General features: G+C 39.2%; 1 protein-coding gene across 3 annotated transcripts in view; it reads left to right on the top strand.

Annotated features, from left to right (window-relative positions):
• Positions 1-18743, top strand: part of LOC110175342 (A-kinase anchor protein 13) — a 64739-nt gene that overhangs the window by 40564 nt on the left and 5432 nt on the right. For all 3 annotated transcript variants that reach the window (XM_055154248.1, XM_055154246.1, XM_055154247.1), the window contains exons 11-32: positions 140-270; positions 1253-1590; positions 3529-3706; positions 3963-4065; positions 5854-5896; positions 5991-6102; positions 9113-9266; positions 10689-10756; positions 10859-10925; positions 11105-11249; positions 11328-11440; positions 11566-11712; positions 11898-12154; positions 12834-12959; positions 13169-13286; positions 14965-15213; positions 15289-15365; positions 16067-16248; positions 17095-17177; positions 17258-17446; positions 17949-18095; positions 18579-18652. In XM_055154248.1, the coding sequence (XP_055010223.1) occupies positions 140-270; positions 1253-1590; positions 3529-3706; positions 3963-4065; positions 5854-5896; positions 5991-6102; positions 9113-9266; positions 10689-10756; positions 10859-10925; positions 11105-11249; positions 11328-11440; positions 11566-11712; positions 11898-12154; positions 12834-12959; positions 13169-13286; positions 14965-15213; positions 15289-15365; positions 16067-16248; positions 17095-17177; positions 17258-17446; positions 17949-18095; positions 18579-18652 (3101 nt within the window). The remainder of the gene's footprint in view (positions 1-139; positions 271-1252; positions 1591-3528; positions 3707-3962; positions 4066-5853; positions 5897-5990; positions 6103-9112; positions 9267-10688; positions 10757-10858; positions 10926-11104; positions 11250-11327; positions 11441-11565; positions 11713-11897; positions 12155-12833; positions 12960-13168; positions 13287-14964; positions 15214-15288; positions 15366-16066; positions 16249-17094; positions 17178-17257; positions 17447-17948; positions 18096-18578; positions 18653-18743) is intronic.

Below are 18743 nucleotides of genomic sequence, written 5' to 3'. Positions count from 1 at the left end.
CACAAGTTCTTAGTCTAAACAGAAAGCCCTGTGTTTACACAGAAACTGAATCCTATATACTATGGTAGGGTATTTTGTATTACTTTATTTTATTTTTATTTTTTTTATCAGCACTGTTGTGTATTGTTCTGTCTTTCAGAATCTCCCCAGACTTTTGTGCTACCAACCCACAGTGCTACGAGCTGCCCGTCCACAAATCACAGAGACTCTGGCAGCGATTTAGAGAGCTTCATCACTGCAGAGTCTGGATATGACGGCGTCCTCAGAAAGGTCAGATGATTGTACATACATGTTTTTGACCCCAAGTGAAAGTAAAGAGTTTTGGTCAATCTGTATACTCCCGTGTTAGCCCCACAACCAACTACAAACTTATAATCATCTTTTAGTGCTAATGGGAAAATGTGGAAGAAGGTGAATGTTTCTAAGAATAAATAATACAGCAGTTCAGTCAATACAAGACGCAGCCCAAAGACTAATTTTCCAACTTATTCCAATACTTTTCTGGCTGCCATCCATAAATCTACATTCTGAAGCGAGAAACTAGTTTTGCAGCCTGTCTTTTGGGATTATGTACTGTATATGCAATCACAATTTTGTCAGTCAAACCCGGTGTTTTATTTATCTGCACCCTGAGGCTCAAATGGCTTTTACAAAGCGTAATTTTTAAGCCAGCGGCTGCAGACAGCTGCTAGGCAAGTGTATGTTTCACTTCCTGCTCCTGTAAACAAGGGTCCTTGTAGTTCATGTATTGTACATGCACTATATGCAATACAGGGTGCATGTGAATGCATGAATGATCACATATCACTAATTATACTGACTAATATTTGTAATGCTACCTAAAATGCAACTATATACTGTACATTTCTCCTATCCAGTCACAGTCCACGTTGTGTAGTCCTCAGCTCATGTGCTCTGCTCACACACATGAACCCAGCTTTGGGTCTCCCACAGGAAGTGCTCAATGCAGTATGAAGCCAATCTTTCATTCACATCCTCAAACAGAAGCAGCTCTATCTGCAGCGCTCACTGCAGCTGCTAGCACAATAGAGTCAGTTAAATGTCTCACCTACAAATTGGCTTTAAATGAACTACTTTCAAAGCACATGCAGGGGTATTTTCCCACATGACCAGGCAATAAAATAACTCCTAATGACATATTACCTTGGGCTTACAAATTCCCCCTTACACTATATTGAGAGCTCTAATTTACTCAATGGCATATTTATAACTGATCTTTGAATGCCCACAGAGCGATGAAGCTGTGACTGGAGGGGACAGTGCCAGTGAGGTGTCAGTCTCGTGCTCCTCCACAGACGACACTGCCAGTATCGGGCCGTCCAGCTCCAGCCCTGAGGGGAGCCAGGGCCTGGGCCACTGCCACTGGAGCCCAGAGGAGAGGCTAAAAGCTGGGCCCAACACCTCTGACAGCATTGCAGGAGAGGCTGAAGAAGAAGCCAAAGACAGGGTGACAGAGGTGCCACGGCGCTCCTGTCTGTTACGAAACAGCCGTCGCTCCATCTCACCTCTGCGCCGTCACAGCTGGGGCCCTGGCAAAAACTACACTGGAGGCGTGGAGATGAACCGCAGGTGAGTGCACAAATACCTGTTGATCTATCTAATGTGAAGAAACAGTAGCATTAGCTATAGTATGTCAGGGGTTATTTGGCAGATGTCAGCTGCTTTAATGTGTACAGTACTGGAGCATGTTGATGTCACTCCCTGTGTGTGTGTTCATATTTATTCTCCAGTAGTGAACAGCTGTCACCATTTGTTTGGTCTCAGAGGGAGCTGTGCAGCCACAGATGAGCACATACATACATGAGTTCAGCACACATGTCATCTGTTTACACACACGCGCTACTTACCAGTTCTTTATTTGGCCATTTTAACCAGGTTTTTGAGAGGTGAGAGGTTTTTTTATTTGCTACTAGCTTTTGTTTCCAGAGAACGTATAGCACTTGAGAAAGTTAAAGAAGCTAATCATTAGTGATCTGCGGTAAATACAATTGAATACAGTATACAATATTCAGTATCACTTTTTAATGCACTGTCAAATTGCTGAACTATAGACCCTTTATCACATTGCTATGTCATTCATCCCAAAGGCACAGATTCTAATGTATATTAGAGTGCATATCCCACCCACTGGAAAGTTAAAGTCCAGTCATTAACATTAAATAATGATTCATTTCCTTACTCGCAAGTGACCCACTTCCTGTCTCTTTCTCATTCATCATCTGAAATGCTTTGCATAGGTCTGGTCAGCAGAAGACCACATTTTACAGGAGGTGTTCATAATCTGTGTCCATTTCTTTGTGTTGTATAGTGTACAAATAGAGGTGAAATGTCTTGTCAGCTGTTGGGTTAGTAGACAAATCTCTCTACTGTCCTAAAAATAAAGGTTTCCTTTCTGAGTTAACTGTTCAAGTTTATTTTCAGTAAACCTTAGTAATAAATATTATAGTAACCCAAACAGGGCACTGATTAGCAGAATCACACCACTCTAACATAACAGTGATGTTTGTTCTCCTGCCTCTGCCTCACCCTGGGCTCTGCTCCATCTTCACTTGTCACACCCCTGCTCACTGTGTTAGTATGAGAGGCTGCCCTCCCGATGGCCCCTGTGGTGGCACTGTGAAATTAGTTAGTCCCCTCAGGTACAGTGTGTTTGTGTGATTGTGTTTTGCCTTGCTCCAAGCACATGGCCTACTTTCAATAGGGGATATTTACATGCTGCTTGATTTGCATGATTATGTGTGTGCAAATCTCTTGCAATGCAGTCAGTCAGCAGCAAAGAGCTGTGGCAGCTGTTGCTGTTATTCATGTTTCTTTGCTGTGGACCCTCGGGCTAGAATAAAATGTAATAACAGGTAAGGCCCACCTGACAGATATAGCCATCACATTCTTAGCCCTGAGGATGGGTCAGTGATAATCACCACCTCACCGTTCTCTTAGAGGAGCCTGGGTTACTGATGCTGGAATGTATTGGACTGATGATTTGCTGGATAATAGAGTGCCATACAAAGCCAAGGGCTGAAGATAGGAAAGATATACGGCTACAGCTTTAACTATCACCCGTGCTGTCCGGGAGCGGAGGGGCCACAGTCACGTAGCATAGCTCATTCTGAAATGTAGCTGTAGTTTTCCTCTCCATAATCATTGTATTGGATTTTTTAAGGCCTCTTATTCCCAGTCATAGATCGATGTAATTGGGTTTGTAAATCACAAGTGTAGAGCTCTATGCTGATGCTGATGTTGGAAGTCATTTGCTGCTGCTCCAGCTGTAAATCTGCAGCAGAGCCCAGTGATAACTCAGCTGGCTAAACAGTGCACAGGGCCAGCTCTCTGTGTGTGTGTGTGTCTGTGTGTGTGTGTGTGTGTGTGTGTGTGTGTGCATGCCAACAGGTATGTGGTGGAGTGTGGATCTGCTACTACCCTGAAAGAGGTGACAAACAGTGTGAGCTCCCAGCGTCCCTGTGCCATCTCTTAACCACTAGGTCACTGTGTGTTCCGTTTGTTAAACAGCTACAGCCTGGAGGGGCTGAGTGGAGTGCAGGGGGAACTGAGAGGTTCTTCCAGGCAGAGCCCACAGATCCTGGAACCTTCAGGTACCCATAATAATGACAGCGATGAACGAGGATCGCTTATGTCACTGACTGAGGAGCCAGAGGAGAGGGTGCAGCTCCGTAGACTGGACAAAAAGGTAATTTAGGTGCATTAAATCACGTACTAGCACTCTTCTCTTTTATAAACACTCCAGCCTTGTCAACAAGAGGTATTGCATAATCTGAGAACAATTTGTAAACAAAAACATTGGGCTTTGGGCATAACCATTGTATGACCTGATATAACACTATTGTGAAGTGCACTTTCTGTCTGTCACAGTCTGTAATCGAGTGTCTTGAGTGTTTTCAATTGAATGTGTGTCTCTTGACTTCACCTTGTCTCTTGTCTTGCAGAAGTCACAACGGTATCTGCCCATGCGTAACAGCTGTCCTCCCATGACCCTGCCACTCACCAAATCTGTATCAATGCTTGCCATCAGCAACCGAGACATTGATGGTAGGTGTACATTCAAACAAACTCAAATGGTCTAATCTACGTCACGTTGCTCCAATTAATTACACACTACAGAACTAGCAAAAATAACAGTTTTATGATTTTGTTTTTCCTTCAAATCTCCCTTATTTCCCTCACCTCTTTGAAAACAGTAAACTTAGTGTTGTACTGAAAGATTTGTGTTGTTGTCTCCTTGCTGTTGCTGCCAGCAGTGGGGCGCCAGAGACGTAAGAGGCGGATCTCTTTCTCTTTTAGTCTTTCCCCCATCCTCACAAAATCTCAGCTTATTTATATGGAATCTTCATCTAGTGATGATGAACATGGCACCAGTAAGTATTAACTCCATGTAGGAGTTACAACAAGCTGTTAGACCCCACCTTTTCCAGTTTTTGGATATTCATGCCTGATGCTAGACTAGATAACCCCAATCCTTGACCCAGTTTCATATTATTGCATGTCTCCCACCCAGAAGTTCCCTTATAGTAAGTGTATCTATCAATGATCCCTGAGTCTCCAATCTCAATGTGTGTGTTTTTTTTTTACTTTTTTAAAGGACATCTGCTATGCAAAATTGACTTTTTAGCTCCTTAATATAATATTGTTGTCCCCACATTAAATACAGATCTAGAGTTGCAGTTTGCTTCATCTCCGCTTGTTTCATTAATTTCTTAGTCCAAAGTCATCTTCTCTGAGCATTCAGAAATATTGTTCACCTTTTGCCCAGATTGTTACATCAAGGGTAAAAATCCATACTTTTCCTGTATGCATTTGGAATATAAACCCTCACTTGTAATGTGATCAAATTGTGTTCCTAATAAACACATGGCTCTATTAGTGTAATAGTAATATTGCCTAATGGCTTTATTTGTTTATTTTTGCATCGTTTATTCCCATTGCTGACAGCAGAGGGAGCGCCAATGCCTAAATGTGAAATTGGGAACAAAAGTTTATAGTGTGTTTCCTAAATGCAAACATCATAACTTGTGAAACACTAATCCCAAGGTGCAAAACAAAGTATGTTTAAAAGAAACACAAAGCCACAAGAAAGCATAATACTTACTCTTTAACACCACACTTCTTTGTGGTTATAAACAACCATATATATTCTACATTGACTAGCCCTTGAACCTACTCTCACCTTTTTCTTTTATCTTGGGTTTACATAAAATCACAATGAGAAAAGTATTGTAGTGCATGAGAATGGAAATGCTACTATCATCTCAAGAGATAGATGTACTCATAGAATTTCCACTTTTTCCCCTTTCTCTTCCTATCTGTGAGATATTTTTAATAGTTTTCACTGTGTCCTTGACTCTGTTGCTGTTAACAACAACAAGCTCTTAAACGTATTGTGTTGTTCTCAGTTTTGCTGGAATTACCATAAGATGTTTTTTATAACAGTTTGGAACAAATTAATAACATATCAAAGGCTTGATATTAACTTATTTTTGCATAACAGACAGACATAATATGGACATCACATCAAGAATATTTCAATTTTACGTTTACTGTACTTCACATTTAATTGTTAATCAACATTTCAACAAAATGTTGGCATATCTTGGGAATCTGTTTAGCAGAAGCTACTGAATCCCGACTTTGGCGTCTATTTTATCTCTCTCTTCCAAAGTGGTTTCCCAAAAATAATTAAATGCTGTGCTCAAGAAACTAGTAGTTATTTTGTGCCATAAGTCTGTATCATTGCCCACATTTGCTTAATAATCCAATGCTATTTTGTCTGCAGCCATATTGAATATCTGTTTTACATCATCTGTTCATATTTTTCTCCAGGCATGCGGCCGTTTTCGTGCACTGCAGGATCACTAGCCTACAGGTCAGTTCAACATCCTTATTTCTTTTCCTGAAAATAAAATCTCATTGTGCTGTAAATAGTGTCAAATAGAAAGAATGAATGGTGTGTTTTGCAGTATATCTGAGGAGGAGCCTGGCCCTCTCCGCACTGATATGGAAGAAAAGAATTTGACAAAAGTCGGCCGGACCTTCAGCTACCTCAAAAGCAAAATGTACAAAAAGACCAGGGTACGGCATGAACAGTATTTCTTTCTCTTGTTTGTTGTTTTCATCGCCATATTAGATTTTCCATTTCAAACATTGATGTCATACTGGCTTCATATTTAAGTACAATCTCTGGGAACTGCAATGTGTCTTCTTCGGTTTGGCTTCAAATCAGCTCCCCTGAAACAGAAATGGCAGCAAGTGCTACATGTTTCACTCAATGTTCAATGTTCACATTAACTTCCTCCATTCTTTATTCCCAGTTGACTTGGTTTAAATCAAAATCTTCTCTGGTCTGTACAAATCTAGCAATATACACATATGCACTGTCATTTTAAGGATTACATATTAGTTGCTAACTAAGGAGGAATTTGTATACTAGTTAGTTGCTATTCAGTTATGGTAATACTGCTCATTAAGAGTATAGTATATGTATGTAAAACCCACAAATGTAATAATGTAATGTAAATGTTAATGAACACTACTTTAAATATATTGTGCCAGATTTGTACTTAAAGTTGAAAAAAGCAGAACTAGTGAATTTTAAATGGTTTGTAGTGGTCAAAATATTCCTCATTTAATCTTATGCAATCCTAGCATTCTAATTATTCACAGCGATGTTGCCTTTTACTATTAGTTTGCTATGAATACTGTGTGGTCCCTAAACTTAAGTGTTACCTTACAAATAATGCACTATTTAGTTATAACATGTCAAAATATAATTGAAAATACAAATTTTTCAATTTAAATCTGTTACTTTAATTGTCAAAAAGTGTTGCAAAGAGTTTGGCTTCCCCTAAAGAAATACCAGTGGTTGAGCAGGAAGTTGACACAATGATAAAGTTTGTGTCTGTGGTTGTTGTAATCTCTTCTCTGACCTCGGGCACAGCTTTAAGGGACAGAGGCCTGGAGGCTGGAGCGGGGCACCAACTTGGGACTGTCCCTGATATCACAGAGCCATTTGACAAGTTTACTCCATACGCTCATATAGTCACATTGATATTTTCAGCGTTTTATTTAATAGTTCTCAAAGTGTAGTGGCACTATCACTAGAAATATGATGTAGTGGTGCTCGATATTTTTTGTAACATTTCTAACATTCTTACATTCTTGGCAAAGCAATATTTCTATGGATACAAGCTGATGATGGATCCTCTGTCAGTAAAGTTACACACTGCAACTTTAATAAGGAGTCACTGGATTTGTAGTCTTATTGCAATATTGCAGACTAGCTCCAAGTTAATAAGCTGTATTCAGAAGTGAGAACTATACACGGCACAATGTTTCCAAAGAGATACTACTACAGAAAGAGCACCTTTTAATGCTTTTTTAATTGTAAAAAAAAAAAAAGAAAAGAAAGTTAAATAAATGTAAAAAAGGCTATTTAGAACCAGTTTATAAAAGGTTGAAAGATGTTGTAGGTGATTTTCAAGATTACACCATAAAAAATTGTTATAACAGGACAAGTTGCTTAGTTTGTATTCTGCAACTGTATAATTGTCATACTGTACCCCAAGTATGCTACCATTGCGACCATAGTCTTAAAATTGGATTGTTGCAACGTTTTGTCACATTGCCTATGTCCGACTTAAGACATAAATAGCAGAAACAGTTCTTGAAGCAAGCCAGTCACTTCCTCGTTGTAGCTTCCCAGATGGGGCCTGAGCAGCGGTAGTGGCAGCCTCTCGGTCTCTGCTGCCAGGGATGCTATACAGGAGATTCACAGGGAGCCATGGCTTTTCTCTCAGATGGAAGGGTTGGCTGGAGGTAGGTAGAAGAGAATAGTCTGTTCCCAGTCTGCTAAAGGACCCTGTCACAGTATTGGATTCAAAGTGACTGCAGTTCCCTCTTGAGCTGATTTCTTTTTCCAAGGTAGTCAGGGTGTATTAAAGCATGCTTCGGCGGTATGTCTTGTAGATTAACTTTTGATTGTCACACAAGATTAACCTGCCAGTGCTGGGACATGTTAATGCGAATGCCAGAAGTTGGAAGTAAACTACACAAGTGTTCAGAAAAGTGTGTATTTTTATCTTAATCACAAAAGGAAAGTGCAATGTGCTAAAGAGTGTGATTTTAAGGAAAGCATGCAAATTTGATGTCTTTTTGGCCCTGCTCTGACACATTGTTGTTGTAGGAAGTGAAAATGACTGCTTAGTGTTGTAATGTTTCTGTGGTGTAGTCAGCCTGAAGTTATGTTAAGTGACTGAACAAAATAAGCTCTAGTATGTCAGAGCTTTTGTGGCTAGCTCAAACCAAGAGGCTCAAAGTTGGTCATTAAAACTAGACTGGAAACTCCATTTTTCCATTTCATTTGGGTTCGGGTGGAGACGCTGTGATGTCAAAGAGAATACAAAGGCTCTGTTCTTTTCAGCATTACTTTATGGGATTGTGAGTAAGGACAGACTATAGATATGGCCAACATCTGAAGATCTTTGTCAGTTTTTGGCGATGCTACAGAAGGACAGCCTTGATGAAAAGGTTAAAATTGTATTTCCAGACTTCGAGTCTCCAATAGAAAAATAGATTATATAGATCTTTCTCTGCTTAATTAGGCCTGGTTAGAAAAAACAATGACTCCAACTGATGTAAAAAATGAATGAATGTTAAAAAAAAAAAAAAAAAAAAAAAAACAATAACTGCTTATGGCCTATTACTGTGCCCGCAATTGTATTCGTTTTGACTTTATACTGCACCCATTACCTCAACTTTTTATGTATTTAGCAGGCTATGTATGACATCAAAAGACAAAGCAGTAAATACTGTCGCAAAATAAGCATCTGAAATGGTCTTTTAATGAGCCAATTTGTTGTCAGCATAAATAATGCATCACTTAATATGCACACCCCATGCTGTGTGGCAGATCAGTGTAATAATGCTGCTCTGCTGGATTCAAATTGGGACTTAGAATATCTTTGGTCTCCAAAGTTTCTAGCCACCCATGCAGAACATATTAAAACATTTATTCTACAGTGTATATTGTGTATTGTGTAAATAATGGCTGTAATTTGTCCTTTATTATATTTTGGTTGTGCAGGAAAAGGAGCGGGAGAAGAAGGAGAAGGAAGGCAAGGAAAAGGACAAGAAGTCCACAAACGGTCATGTGTTCAGCTCTGTGTGCTTGTCCCAGTCCAGCCAGTGCTCCCAGTGCAATAAGACGTTTACCAGTAAAGAGGCTTACCTCTGTGCTTGTAAGTTGTTGGGTCTCATCCTTATTTGACATTGTGCATTTTCTTTGTTTTGTGTATTATATAATTGTGTGACCTACTGGAGTGATCTCCTGTGGCTAAATACTAACTAAAGCCCATTATGTGCTGGGATTCTTTCATAAAAAGGAAATTAATCTTAATTTGGAACACATAAACTCCACAAGAGCCATTTGATTCTTATATGAATGTGTGCATAGTCACCGCATCATTATCTTACAATACATAACAATGTGGATTTAATAGAGATCTTACAATATACAATTTTGTCTAACCAAGGGTCATTAGAAATAAAACATGTTTATAGTTTTATTTAACAATAAATATACTGAACTGTAAAATTCCCAAATACAAAGGTATTTAAATGACTCAAATGTTGCTTAAAAGTATACAATAAACATAGTGTACCAGACCTAAGTGATGTGACGTGTATTTGAGTGTGGTTCTGTTGTAAGCAGAATGATTTAATGCTACATCTTGAGGTGAGAAGTAGTGTAGCCGACTAAAGGGTCACCTCTGTCTGCTCCTCTCAGACTTTTGAACAAATTCACATTGTTTTCCACTGAAGTAGCAGCCGTACCCATAAAGAGGATGTAGTTTATTGCACAAGCATTTGGCGCAACACCAAAAACAGCCTCAAAAGGAGAAACCCGCTCTGTAATGGATCTCAGTTGTTCTGCAGCTATAACAATCTGCCAATGTCTGGTCAATCGGAAGAATAGCTCTACCTGCTTTGCATGGTGAACACCGTCTGACATTCACTTTGCAGATATATTTTATTCATAACCTGTCTAAAGTTGAACTAAATAAATACCCTATACATATTACTTTGTGATTATGTTCATACCATATAGCCTATTTAAATGTGCATGGTGCATATTGTATTAAGCCTTTTCTATCTTCTTGGAGACCAAACCAGACCAAGTTATAGGTCAGATCTGTGGAGAGGCAAATCACAGTCAGAATGCCTGGTTCCTAGGTATTTTTGAACTAAAAAATTCCCCAACTAAAAAGTTACATGTAGGCCTACGCAAGCTAATCTTAAACTTTGAACACAAAATTTAGTACAATAAACACTTGAGGACAGTTTTCATGCAGGGAATTGAGTGAATTTCGTTATGGAGATCCTCTATGATAACTTATACTCCCCCAAGAGCCATGGGGATGTTTGTTTGATTGAAACTTTCCCATGCACTCGAGTGTTTATGTCACCCTCTGGCCTGTGTGTCCAGCAACAGTGTTACTCCTCGATTGCATCACATACCATGCCTGGGTCTGGCTTTCATTAGCGGGCTGGTGGAGCTTCCTGACTGGCAAAGAAAACTAGCCAGAGTTTTGAGTCAGACCTAACACCCCCACGGCAATCTCCAAAAACTCACTCACTCTTTCTCTTGCTTTTCTTTCCAGACTGTAATGCTTCCGTCCACAAAGGCTGCCGAGACAGCCTCCCAGTCTGTTCCAAGGTGAAAATGAAGGTATCGCTCACAGTTATCATAACCAACCATTGTAATTATTTTATTTATTTATATATTTTTTATCTGTTCACTTGTACATCTGTGTTTGTTTTTCCTGCTTAGTTACCCAAACAGCAGTTAACATTACCAGACTCAAGCTCATTTCCTACAGTCACCATGAGAAACAAAAGTAAGTACCATGGCAGTATTGTAATTCATTTGAAATCTAATAGTAGATACTTTGAAGATAGATACTTTTTATTTTTTAATGATACCCTAATGAAATATGTAAATTACACATTCTGTTAAAGGTAGTTTAGTAGATTTAAAAAAAAAAAAGATATTTTATTTATTGTGTTTCTGGTCTAGCTGGTGCTACAAGGGAACGTCCGTGGTCAGCCATCTTGTCACCTGAAGACCATTCCTCCCTGATGATCCCATCTCGGAGACAAACAGCCCTTATGTTTCATGGAAACAACCTCTCTAAAAGTCTTTCCATAAGCAATATTGCTGGGTAAGTCTTGTGTTGGCCTTCATATACAAGTAAGTCTTCAGGGGTATTTTATATTGTCACTTATCTCTTTCTGTACAGTCCTGTGTTTGATGAAATGCCTATACGGACCCTGCGCTACCTCTCTCAGTCCACTGACTCTCTGAACAGAACCAACCAAGTCACAGAGTCCATGGAGTCGCTCACAGATGAAGGTCAGCTCTCCAACACACTTCACATAATGAAAAGAAAATCTACTTTGATTAATTTGAGTCTGATTTTGAAACTAAGCTTGAACTGCCTCTCTATCCCCTCTGCTGTGATGTAATGTTACGTACAGGCACAGAGATGATGGATGGGCAGCTGATGGGCGAGTTTGAGGCTGATGCCAAAGAGCTGGAGGCTGACTCATGGAGTTTAGGAGTGGACCAGCACTTTCTACAACAACTTGGCAAAGATCTGGTCAAACGACAAGACATTATTTATGGTACATACATAGGGCAGTCTAGAATTTATCCTATGAGTTAAACAATTTTAAGACTTTTGTTTGTTTTGACTTACATACTTACATTTTACCATTTGCAATTTTCATTTTGTGCCTCAGCTTCTCTAACTTTTATGCTGTAACTCTCAACTAATTCTGTGTTCAAACGTTGCTTTTTCGACTTGCAGAGCTGATGCAGACAGAAATGCACCACATTCGCACACTGCGCATTCTGTCCGAAGTGTACAGTAAAGGCCTGCAGAAGGAGGTCCAGCTGGAGGCTCACACACTGGACAGACTGTTCCCTGCTCTAGATGAACTATTGGACTTACACACACAATACCTGCTACGGCTACTGGAGAGGAAGAGGGGCTGTCAGCAGGAGGGAGGGTCTACAGACGGAGCAGTCATTATCCACAGTATAGGAGACATCGTACTTAGTCAGGTATGCAAATCACTCCTAAGTCTGTTTTCGTCTGGGTTTGATTTAGATTTAAACTCATATTTAGGTGTGTAAAATGCCCTGTTTATGATTTTGATCCATGATTCTGAAGCATGATTAGGCCTGTTGATACTGACTGATATTGACTTATCATCCGTTAAATTTTAGATACAACTGTCTTTTCTTTGTTCTGGTGGAGGACTTCTTGTCATTTTTGTACCACAATAAGTCTGGGGTAGTAACAGGCAATTAAAATTTTTGCTACTTGCTAAATGTGTCTTATCCAACAAAATTACTTTTAAAATGGAACTTAAGGTTAAGGTGCAGTTTATTGTCCTCGTAGAGATATTTGTGCTCTGCTTTTAAACCCATTCCTTAATGTCATGGGGCTATATGCCAAACACAGTAACTTAGTATGCAAATGCCATTTTTTCACTGATACATTTCTGGACCTCTTTTCTATAGTATTATTTGTGCAATGAATTATTATAATGCAGCTGCTGAATGTAAAATTTTATTTGACAATTATTTTGTTCCAAGTTGAACATTTTCCTCTGACACTTGGCCTCTGGTGTGTATGCACATGGTTTTCTAAATGGTGTGTATTTGAAAGTGTGTGAATGAGACATAATAATAATCGTTACCTGCATTGTTTGTAAATGTACAATATGTCCCGGTTTAGTTCTCAGGGCCCAATGGTGAGAGCATGAAAAGGGTCTATGGAAAATTTTGCAGCTGTCACAACGAAGCCGTCAATTTCTACAAAGATCTTCTGACAAAAGACAAACGTTTCAAGACCTTTATCAAAGTAAGAACAAATAATTTACAGTCTTCATTTTTTTCTTATTCAATATAAATTCATATTAGTGTTAAATTACTGTATACAGATATTATGGGTATGGAGGCAAACGTATAACACAATATTGAATTTGTTGACACAATAAAGTAGTTTTAAGTTTAAATGAACTCTGTTGTTCTTACTGTTGTTGTGCTGTAACTACTCATTATTTCTTCCAGAAAAAGATGAGTAGCAGCATAGTGCGGAGGCTTGGTATCCCAGAATGCATCTTGCTAGTGACCCAGAGGATAACAAAGTACCCCGTTCTCGTCCAGAGGTTGTTGCAGCACACTAAAGGTGAGCAGTGCATTGGAGTGTTCCAGCTGGCTTTGTATTTATATCATATAGAGACACTCAAGTTTCAAAAAGTGAATCTCAAACAACAACTTACTACATTTCCAACATTTTCTGTGTAATTGCCATTGTAATAAATGTTCCACAGTGGGCCTGAATGTGTCCTACATTTCTAACAATCAATTCCTCTACATCGTGAAGTTTGTTTTGTAATGAAAAACAACATCCATTTCTTATTAGTTAACTTCTTTCACAGTGGGTGGATTAATTACACTCCCAGCCCAGAGAAAGAAATAAGACAAAATGAGAACAGTATAAATGATTAAAACTTAAAGATATCTGCCCCAAAAATCCCTCCTGATGCGTAACCACATTTATTATATACTTCTGTAGATGTATTTCAGTAAATAACTGAAAAATTCAATACACTGTTGTGTGTGTTTACTTGTGGAGAGGGATATATTGGATTAATGGATTGCTGCTTGTTACGTAATAAATCAAATGTACCTGGAAAAGCTGATTTTTCACAGAGTTTTATATCTGATTTGAAGCACTTCTTGTCATCTCAAGTGCGGTCTCTCTAATCCCTCCCCAAAGCCTGTTTACAGTAGTTGTATGTGGGACTGGGGAGCTCTAGACTTAATCTCAAAGGTGTTTTAAGAAGACACTCGCCTGCCAACTCAAGAAGAAATAACCGGGCACAATCACTGCAAAAAATAATGTTCTAGTGGTTAGGAACACGGTGGCACAACAGCTATGGGAGTAAGATTAGTCTATGGGGAAGAATATATGCATACTCCATCTGGCCATAATATAGAATGCATTTCCTGGGCCAAAAGATAACTACAGAAAGAAACCGTCTTAAACTTTTGTTCTGGTTAAACAAGCAGCAGAGAACAGATGATAAATTGCTTGCATTCAGTATGTGAATGGGAAAACACCATTACATTAAGTCTTCTTTTTAACAGTGGCGTCTAGCTGCTCATTTGGGATCTAACAAGGGAGGGATTATCAAAGCACTCAAAACTATTTTAACATCATCTGATTATTTGCAAGTATTTTGGTTTTGTGTTGATCTGTCGTAGAAAGCTGTCTGATTTTATGGCAGCATGTGTGTAATTAAAGCTTTTAAAAATACTCTTAGGGGGTGGTCTCTACAAAATGGAAATGCAGGCAAATTAAAACCACATTGGAATCTCTTTGCACCACCTGCTCTGCATAAACACCTCTCTAACTGTGCTACTCTGAAATGCTTAAATGTGGTTGCTTAATCTGAAGCCATATTTGATTCTTCCTAAAAGAATTTAAACAACTTGGAACATTGAGGAAATGTCAGAGATGGAAAATGAATCAAGAAACCTTTTGTACAGTTTGATTTTGATGACAGAAACATAAGTCAAAGCTCTGAAGGTGAACAAAAATATCATGGTGCCATTAATAAAAACAAGAAAGAATGTGTTATCCAAATATATTATAATATTGTTAAAATACCTTTAAGGTGCATAGTTTTTCATTAACATTTTAACATTTTACGTTATTAAAATGAAATGTTCTATTGACCGAATATGTCTCTTTCATCAATTTCAAATATTGCCAATATGTAACACACAATTTTAAAAACAGTGTAAATACAAATACAATATTATTAATACAATATTATTATTTTTATATGTTTTGTCAGAGGGCAGTGAGGACTTTGAAGATCTGACTGAAGCTCTTCGGTTGGTGAAAGAGGTGATTGCCGCTGTGGATGAAAAGGTGAACGAGCACGAAAAGAGGCAGCGGCTCAAAGACTTCCACAGCCGCATGGACACAAAGTCCATCATGATGATGAAGAGCGGGCAGATCTTTGCTAGAGAGGATCTCCTGAGGAGGAGGCTGATTCACGATGGACCACTACAGCTCAAAAACAGTCAGGGGAGACTGAAAGGTTAGTACACTACTGTACTTAAGCAAACCTCAGCTGTAAATATTTTATTACAATTTGTGTTCTTTTTTCCCCCAGAAGTCCATGCCTTACTTTTATCTGATGTCTTCGTCTTCCTACACGAAAAGGACCAGAAATATGTTTTTGCCATGCTGGTATAGCACTTCTCTCCTCTTATAGCAAATGCTGTCTTTCATTTCCCCTTCACTCCCTGCCCTCTCTATTCTAAGAGATACATTTGAAGTAATGCCAGTAGTGATGGTGTCATGTTTTCCTATCCCACTGATTGTGCTGTTAGCATTAGCACACTTGGTGCTACCTGCACCCAATAAAGCTGCTCTGGCCTTGAGCATATCCTGTTGATGTGATTTATAATAAGTTTTTCATTTTCTTTGCATGCAATGTTTCCATAAGTGAAATACAAACTGATTCATACAGTTAGCTTTTACTAAACTAGATTTCAGATAATTTTTCAACATTGGTTGTTCAAATATTATACTTTAATACCATCACTTTGTTAACATTCAGTTTACAGAACAGTTCACAGTTACTATTTCTAGTCTAATCTAGTGCTGTTTTTGAGAAACCTCTATTCACATTGTTTCAATTTGAAGCCCTCTTTGACAAGTTCATATGCTACATAATCTTAACACTAATTTGAGAAAAGAAAAACAAACACACAGATATCCTATTCCTTGCTTTGCTTTTCCAAGTGTGAGCAATCTGCCCTTCTTGTATTCACTCCTCCCCTGTCTCCCTTGGCCCTCCTCCTATCATCTGGTTTTCTTTTTCTTTTTTTTTTTCATTGTCCCCACTGTATCCTGCCTGTCGCCTGTAACAAAGTCTCCCTCTGTAGGATCAGCGCTCCACAGTCATCTCCCTCCAGAAGCTGATTGTCAGGGAGGTGGCCAACGAAGAGCGCGGCCTCTTCCTCATCACAGCAGGCATCGAGAAGCCAGAGATGATGGAGGTGCTGGCCAGCTCCAAAGATGAACGCAACAGCTGGATGCAGAAGATACAGGAGGCTATGCAGTCCATGTAAGTAACAACTTTATATAAATTAATTGTATGGTGAATAGTTTGTTGGTCTGTCAGGCTGTACAATAATCAAACCTAAAGAAAGAGAGCAGGAGAGAGAGTTTATTTTTAGGAAATTCGTATTGAAAGACTTTTTTTTTTTGTTTATTATAATACATATATTTTGAATTTAAAAACCGCGATTCATCATATGAGAAAAAAAACTGTATTTGTCATATCACCTAGCCTAGTTTTGGATATATCCTGTGTTCTGTTGTTGATTAAGTATTGCCTTCTTCTTATGGTGTCCTACGTCAAATATTATTTCTTGACCAGTTTATCCTATACTCTTGATAGATCAACTCTTTCCTATACTCTTGATAGATCAACTCTTTCCAGATTCGTAATTGTATCTAGGTTAGTTAGCTGGGTTGTAACCCAGGAGTTTGGCCCTTTCCTGGTTTGTAGATCGTAATATACGGTAAGCTGTGACTGAGCACTGTGCTGTCAGGAGGATTAGCACTTCTGTACCTGGGGATAGGATGTACTCAGGGACAGTCTGATGCTGGATTGGCTTCAAGGGCAGCGCTCTATAAGCAGGGGATTATTCCTCTGCAGCCAGCGGGGAGGAGACAGATTTAGGGGTGCACCTCGTGTTTGTCTCTGACTTCTGACAAAACAAAATTGAGATCAAGCTATGGGCAGGCTGGAGGAAGGCGTAAACAAAACAGAAGTCTGCTACCTCTCTGTCTGTCCTTGCATAAACTTTGTTTATATGTTCACCTTTAAACATAAGTCTTGGGTTCTTAAAGCAATGCATTCAGTAAAATGTTACATGGCTCTGTAAAAAGTCTGTTTTTCATCCAGGGACAAAGATGAAGATGAAGGAATTCCTAGTGAGACAGAAGATGACAAGAGACAATTGGAAACCAAAGCTCGTGAGATGAGAGGTCTGAAACCATCCACCTTGTTTTTTGATGTAAAAATGTTGTTTTTATTCACTGATGTTCCATATAACTGTTCTTCTCAGATCTGCTGAGGCAGAAGGACACAGAGATCTTGTCTCTGCTGGAGCAGAAGGTGCGCCTCTTCAGGGGCATGTGGGAGGGTCTGAGCTCTGCAGAAGAGAGCAGTCGGCAGGTGGGGCCTTTCTTCAGGTCAGACAGCAGCCAGGAGCCACCCCGGGGGACAGCCATCATGAAGGATGCACTTCAGGAAGGTAAATTTATCTAGCCCCCAAGCCCTTTTGTCTTTTGTATACTGACAAAATATATTGCTACCCCGACACCACACGTTTTAACACTAGAAATAATTTTTGTAATTTTTTCCTGATTATATTTGACAAAAACAAGTTGTAGACATAGTGTGCATTGCAGTTTCCACTGCAGCATCCACAGCCTGCAGCAGTAATTGTTCTTACTTTATGGGAATTGGCAGAAGTAATTCTATTTCTTATTGACTTCAGATTCACCTGACTGGCCAGCTTTTGTTTTAATCAAAATGTCATCATGGTCTCTTTTGCCTACAACATGTGCATATTTACATTACTGAGTTTTTAAAACATTTAGTAAAATAAAGTCTTTTCACTGGTTGCTTGGCAACAGGATCCCATGGAAGACTGAAGGCAGAGGTGCCTGGGAGGATTCATGAGCGCTGGACTGAGCTGTAACACAGTTAGCCTGTTTAATTCATTTAGTGACCTGTGCATGTGTGTGTGGCAGTGGAGACATTACAGACTCTGGTGAACGGCAGTCTGGGAGGGGCCATGGCCAGTATCCAGGAGGGAGGAGGAGTGGGGCCAGTGTGCTTGCCCCGCCGTGCCGAGACCTTTGGAGGCTTTGACAGTCATCAGATGCTCAGCAGTAAGAGTGAGTTCTCTGCATTCTTGTATTCATTGCGAAGTTACATTTTGGTTCTGCTTTCCTGTGCTTAAATCTCCCACGCAAAAAAAAAAAAAAAAAAAACAACAACGGAAGAGCACCAACTCCACTGGATAAATCAAACGTGCACTTTATAGTTCTGTATAGTATTACAGTATTATAGTATTGTCTGTTTAGCATTTACAACAAGAGAAGAGCTGATGCTTCCTGGGGGAACTAGGCTTTGGGCATCATGTCTGAACTAGTTTCCTATTAGAACAGTGTCATGACAGCTGCCAATCATTGTTCTACCCAGTATTCAGCATATAGGAACATATGTAACACAACATTGTGCATTAAAACTGCATAACTTTACTGTAAAAAATATAGTATTGTGAATCAATACCCCAATTTTGTTTTATTCTTTAATGTCCAGAATTCAGTTGAACAAATAAAATTATAAACTTTTTTTTTCTTGTTTATCACTATCAGGTGGAGACAAAGATGAAAACCTGGAGACAGCAGGAGATCTTCGCAGGACGGAATCTGACAGTGTTCTCAAGAAGGTTAGTATTTATGCTGGCAATTATTACTCATCCTAAACTACCTCATCCTCATACCCATCTGGCAAAGTGACAAAGCGGTTCACCTCAAAGC

The sequence above is a fragment of the Boleophthalmus pectinirostris genome, unplaced genomic scaffold (assembly GCF_026225935.1).
Source record: "Boleophthalmus pectinirostris isolate CB_2022bp ecotype Guang Dong unplaced genomic scaffold, ASM2622593v1 HiC_scaffold_19, whole genome shotgun sequence".
NCBI lineage: Eukaryota > Metazoa > Chordata > Actinopteri > Gobiiformes > Gobiidae > Boleophthalmus > Boleophthalmus pectinirostris.
The sequence above is the reverse complement of the archived record's forward strand: the minus strand, read 5'-3'. Positions and strand labels throughout refer to the sequence as shown.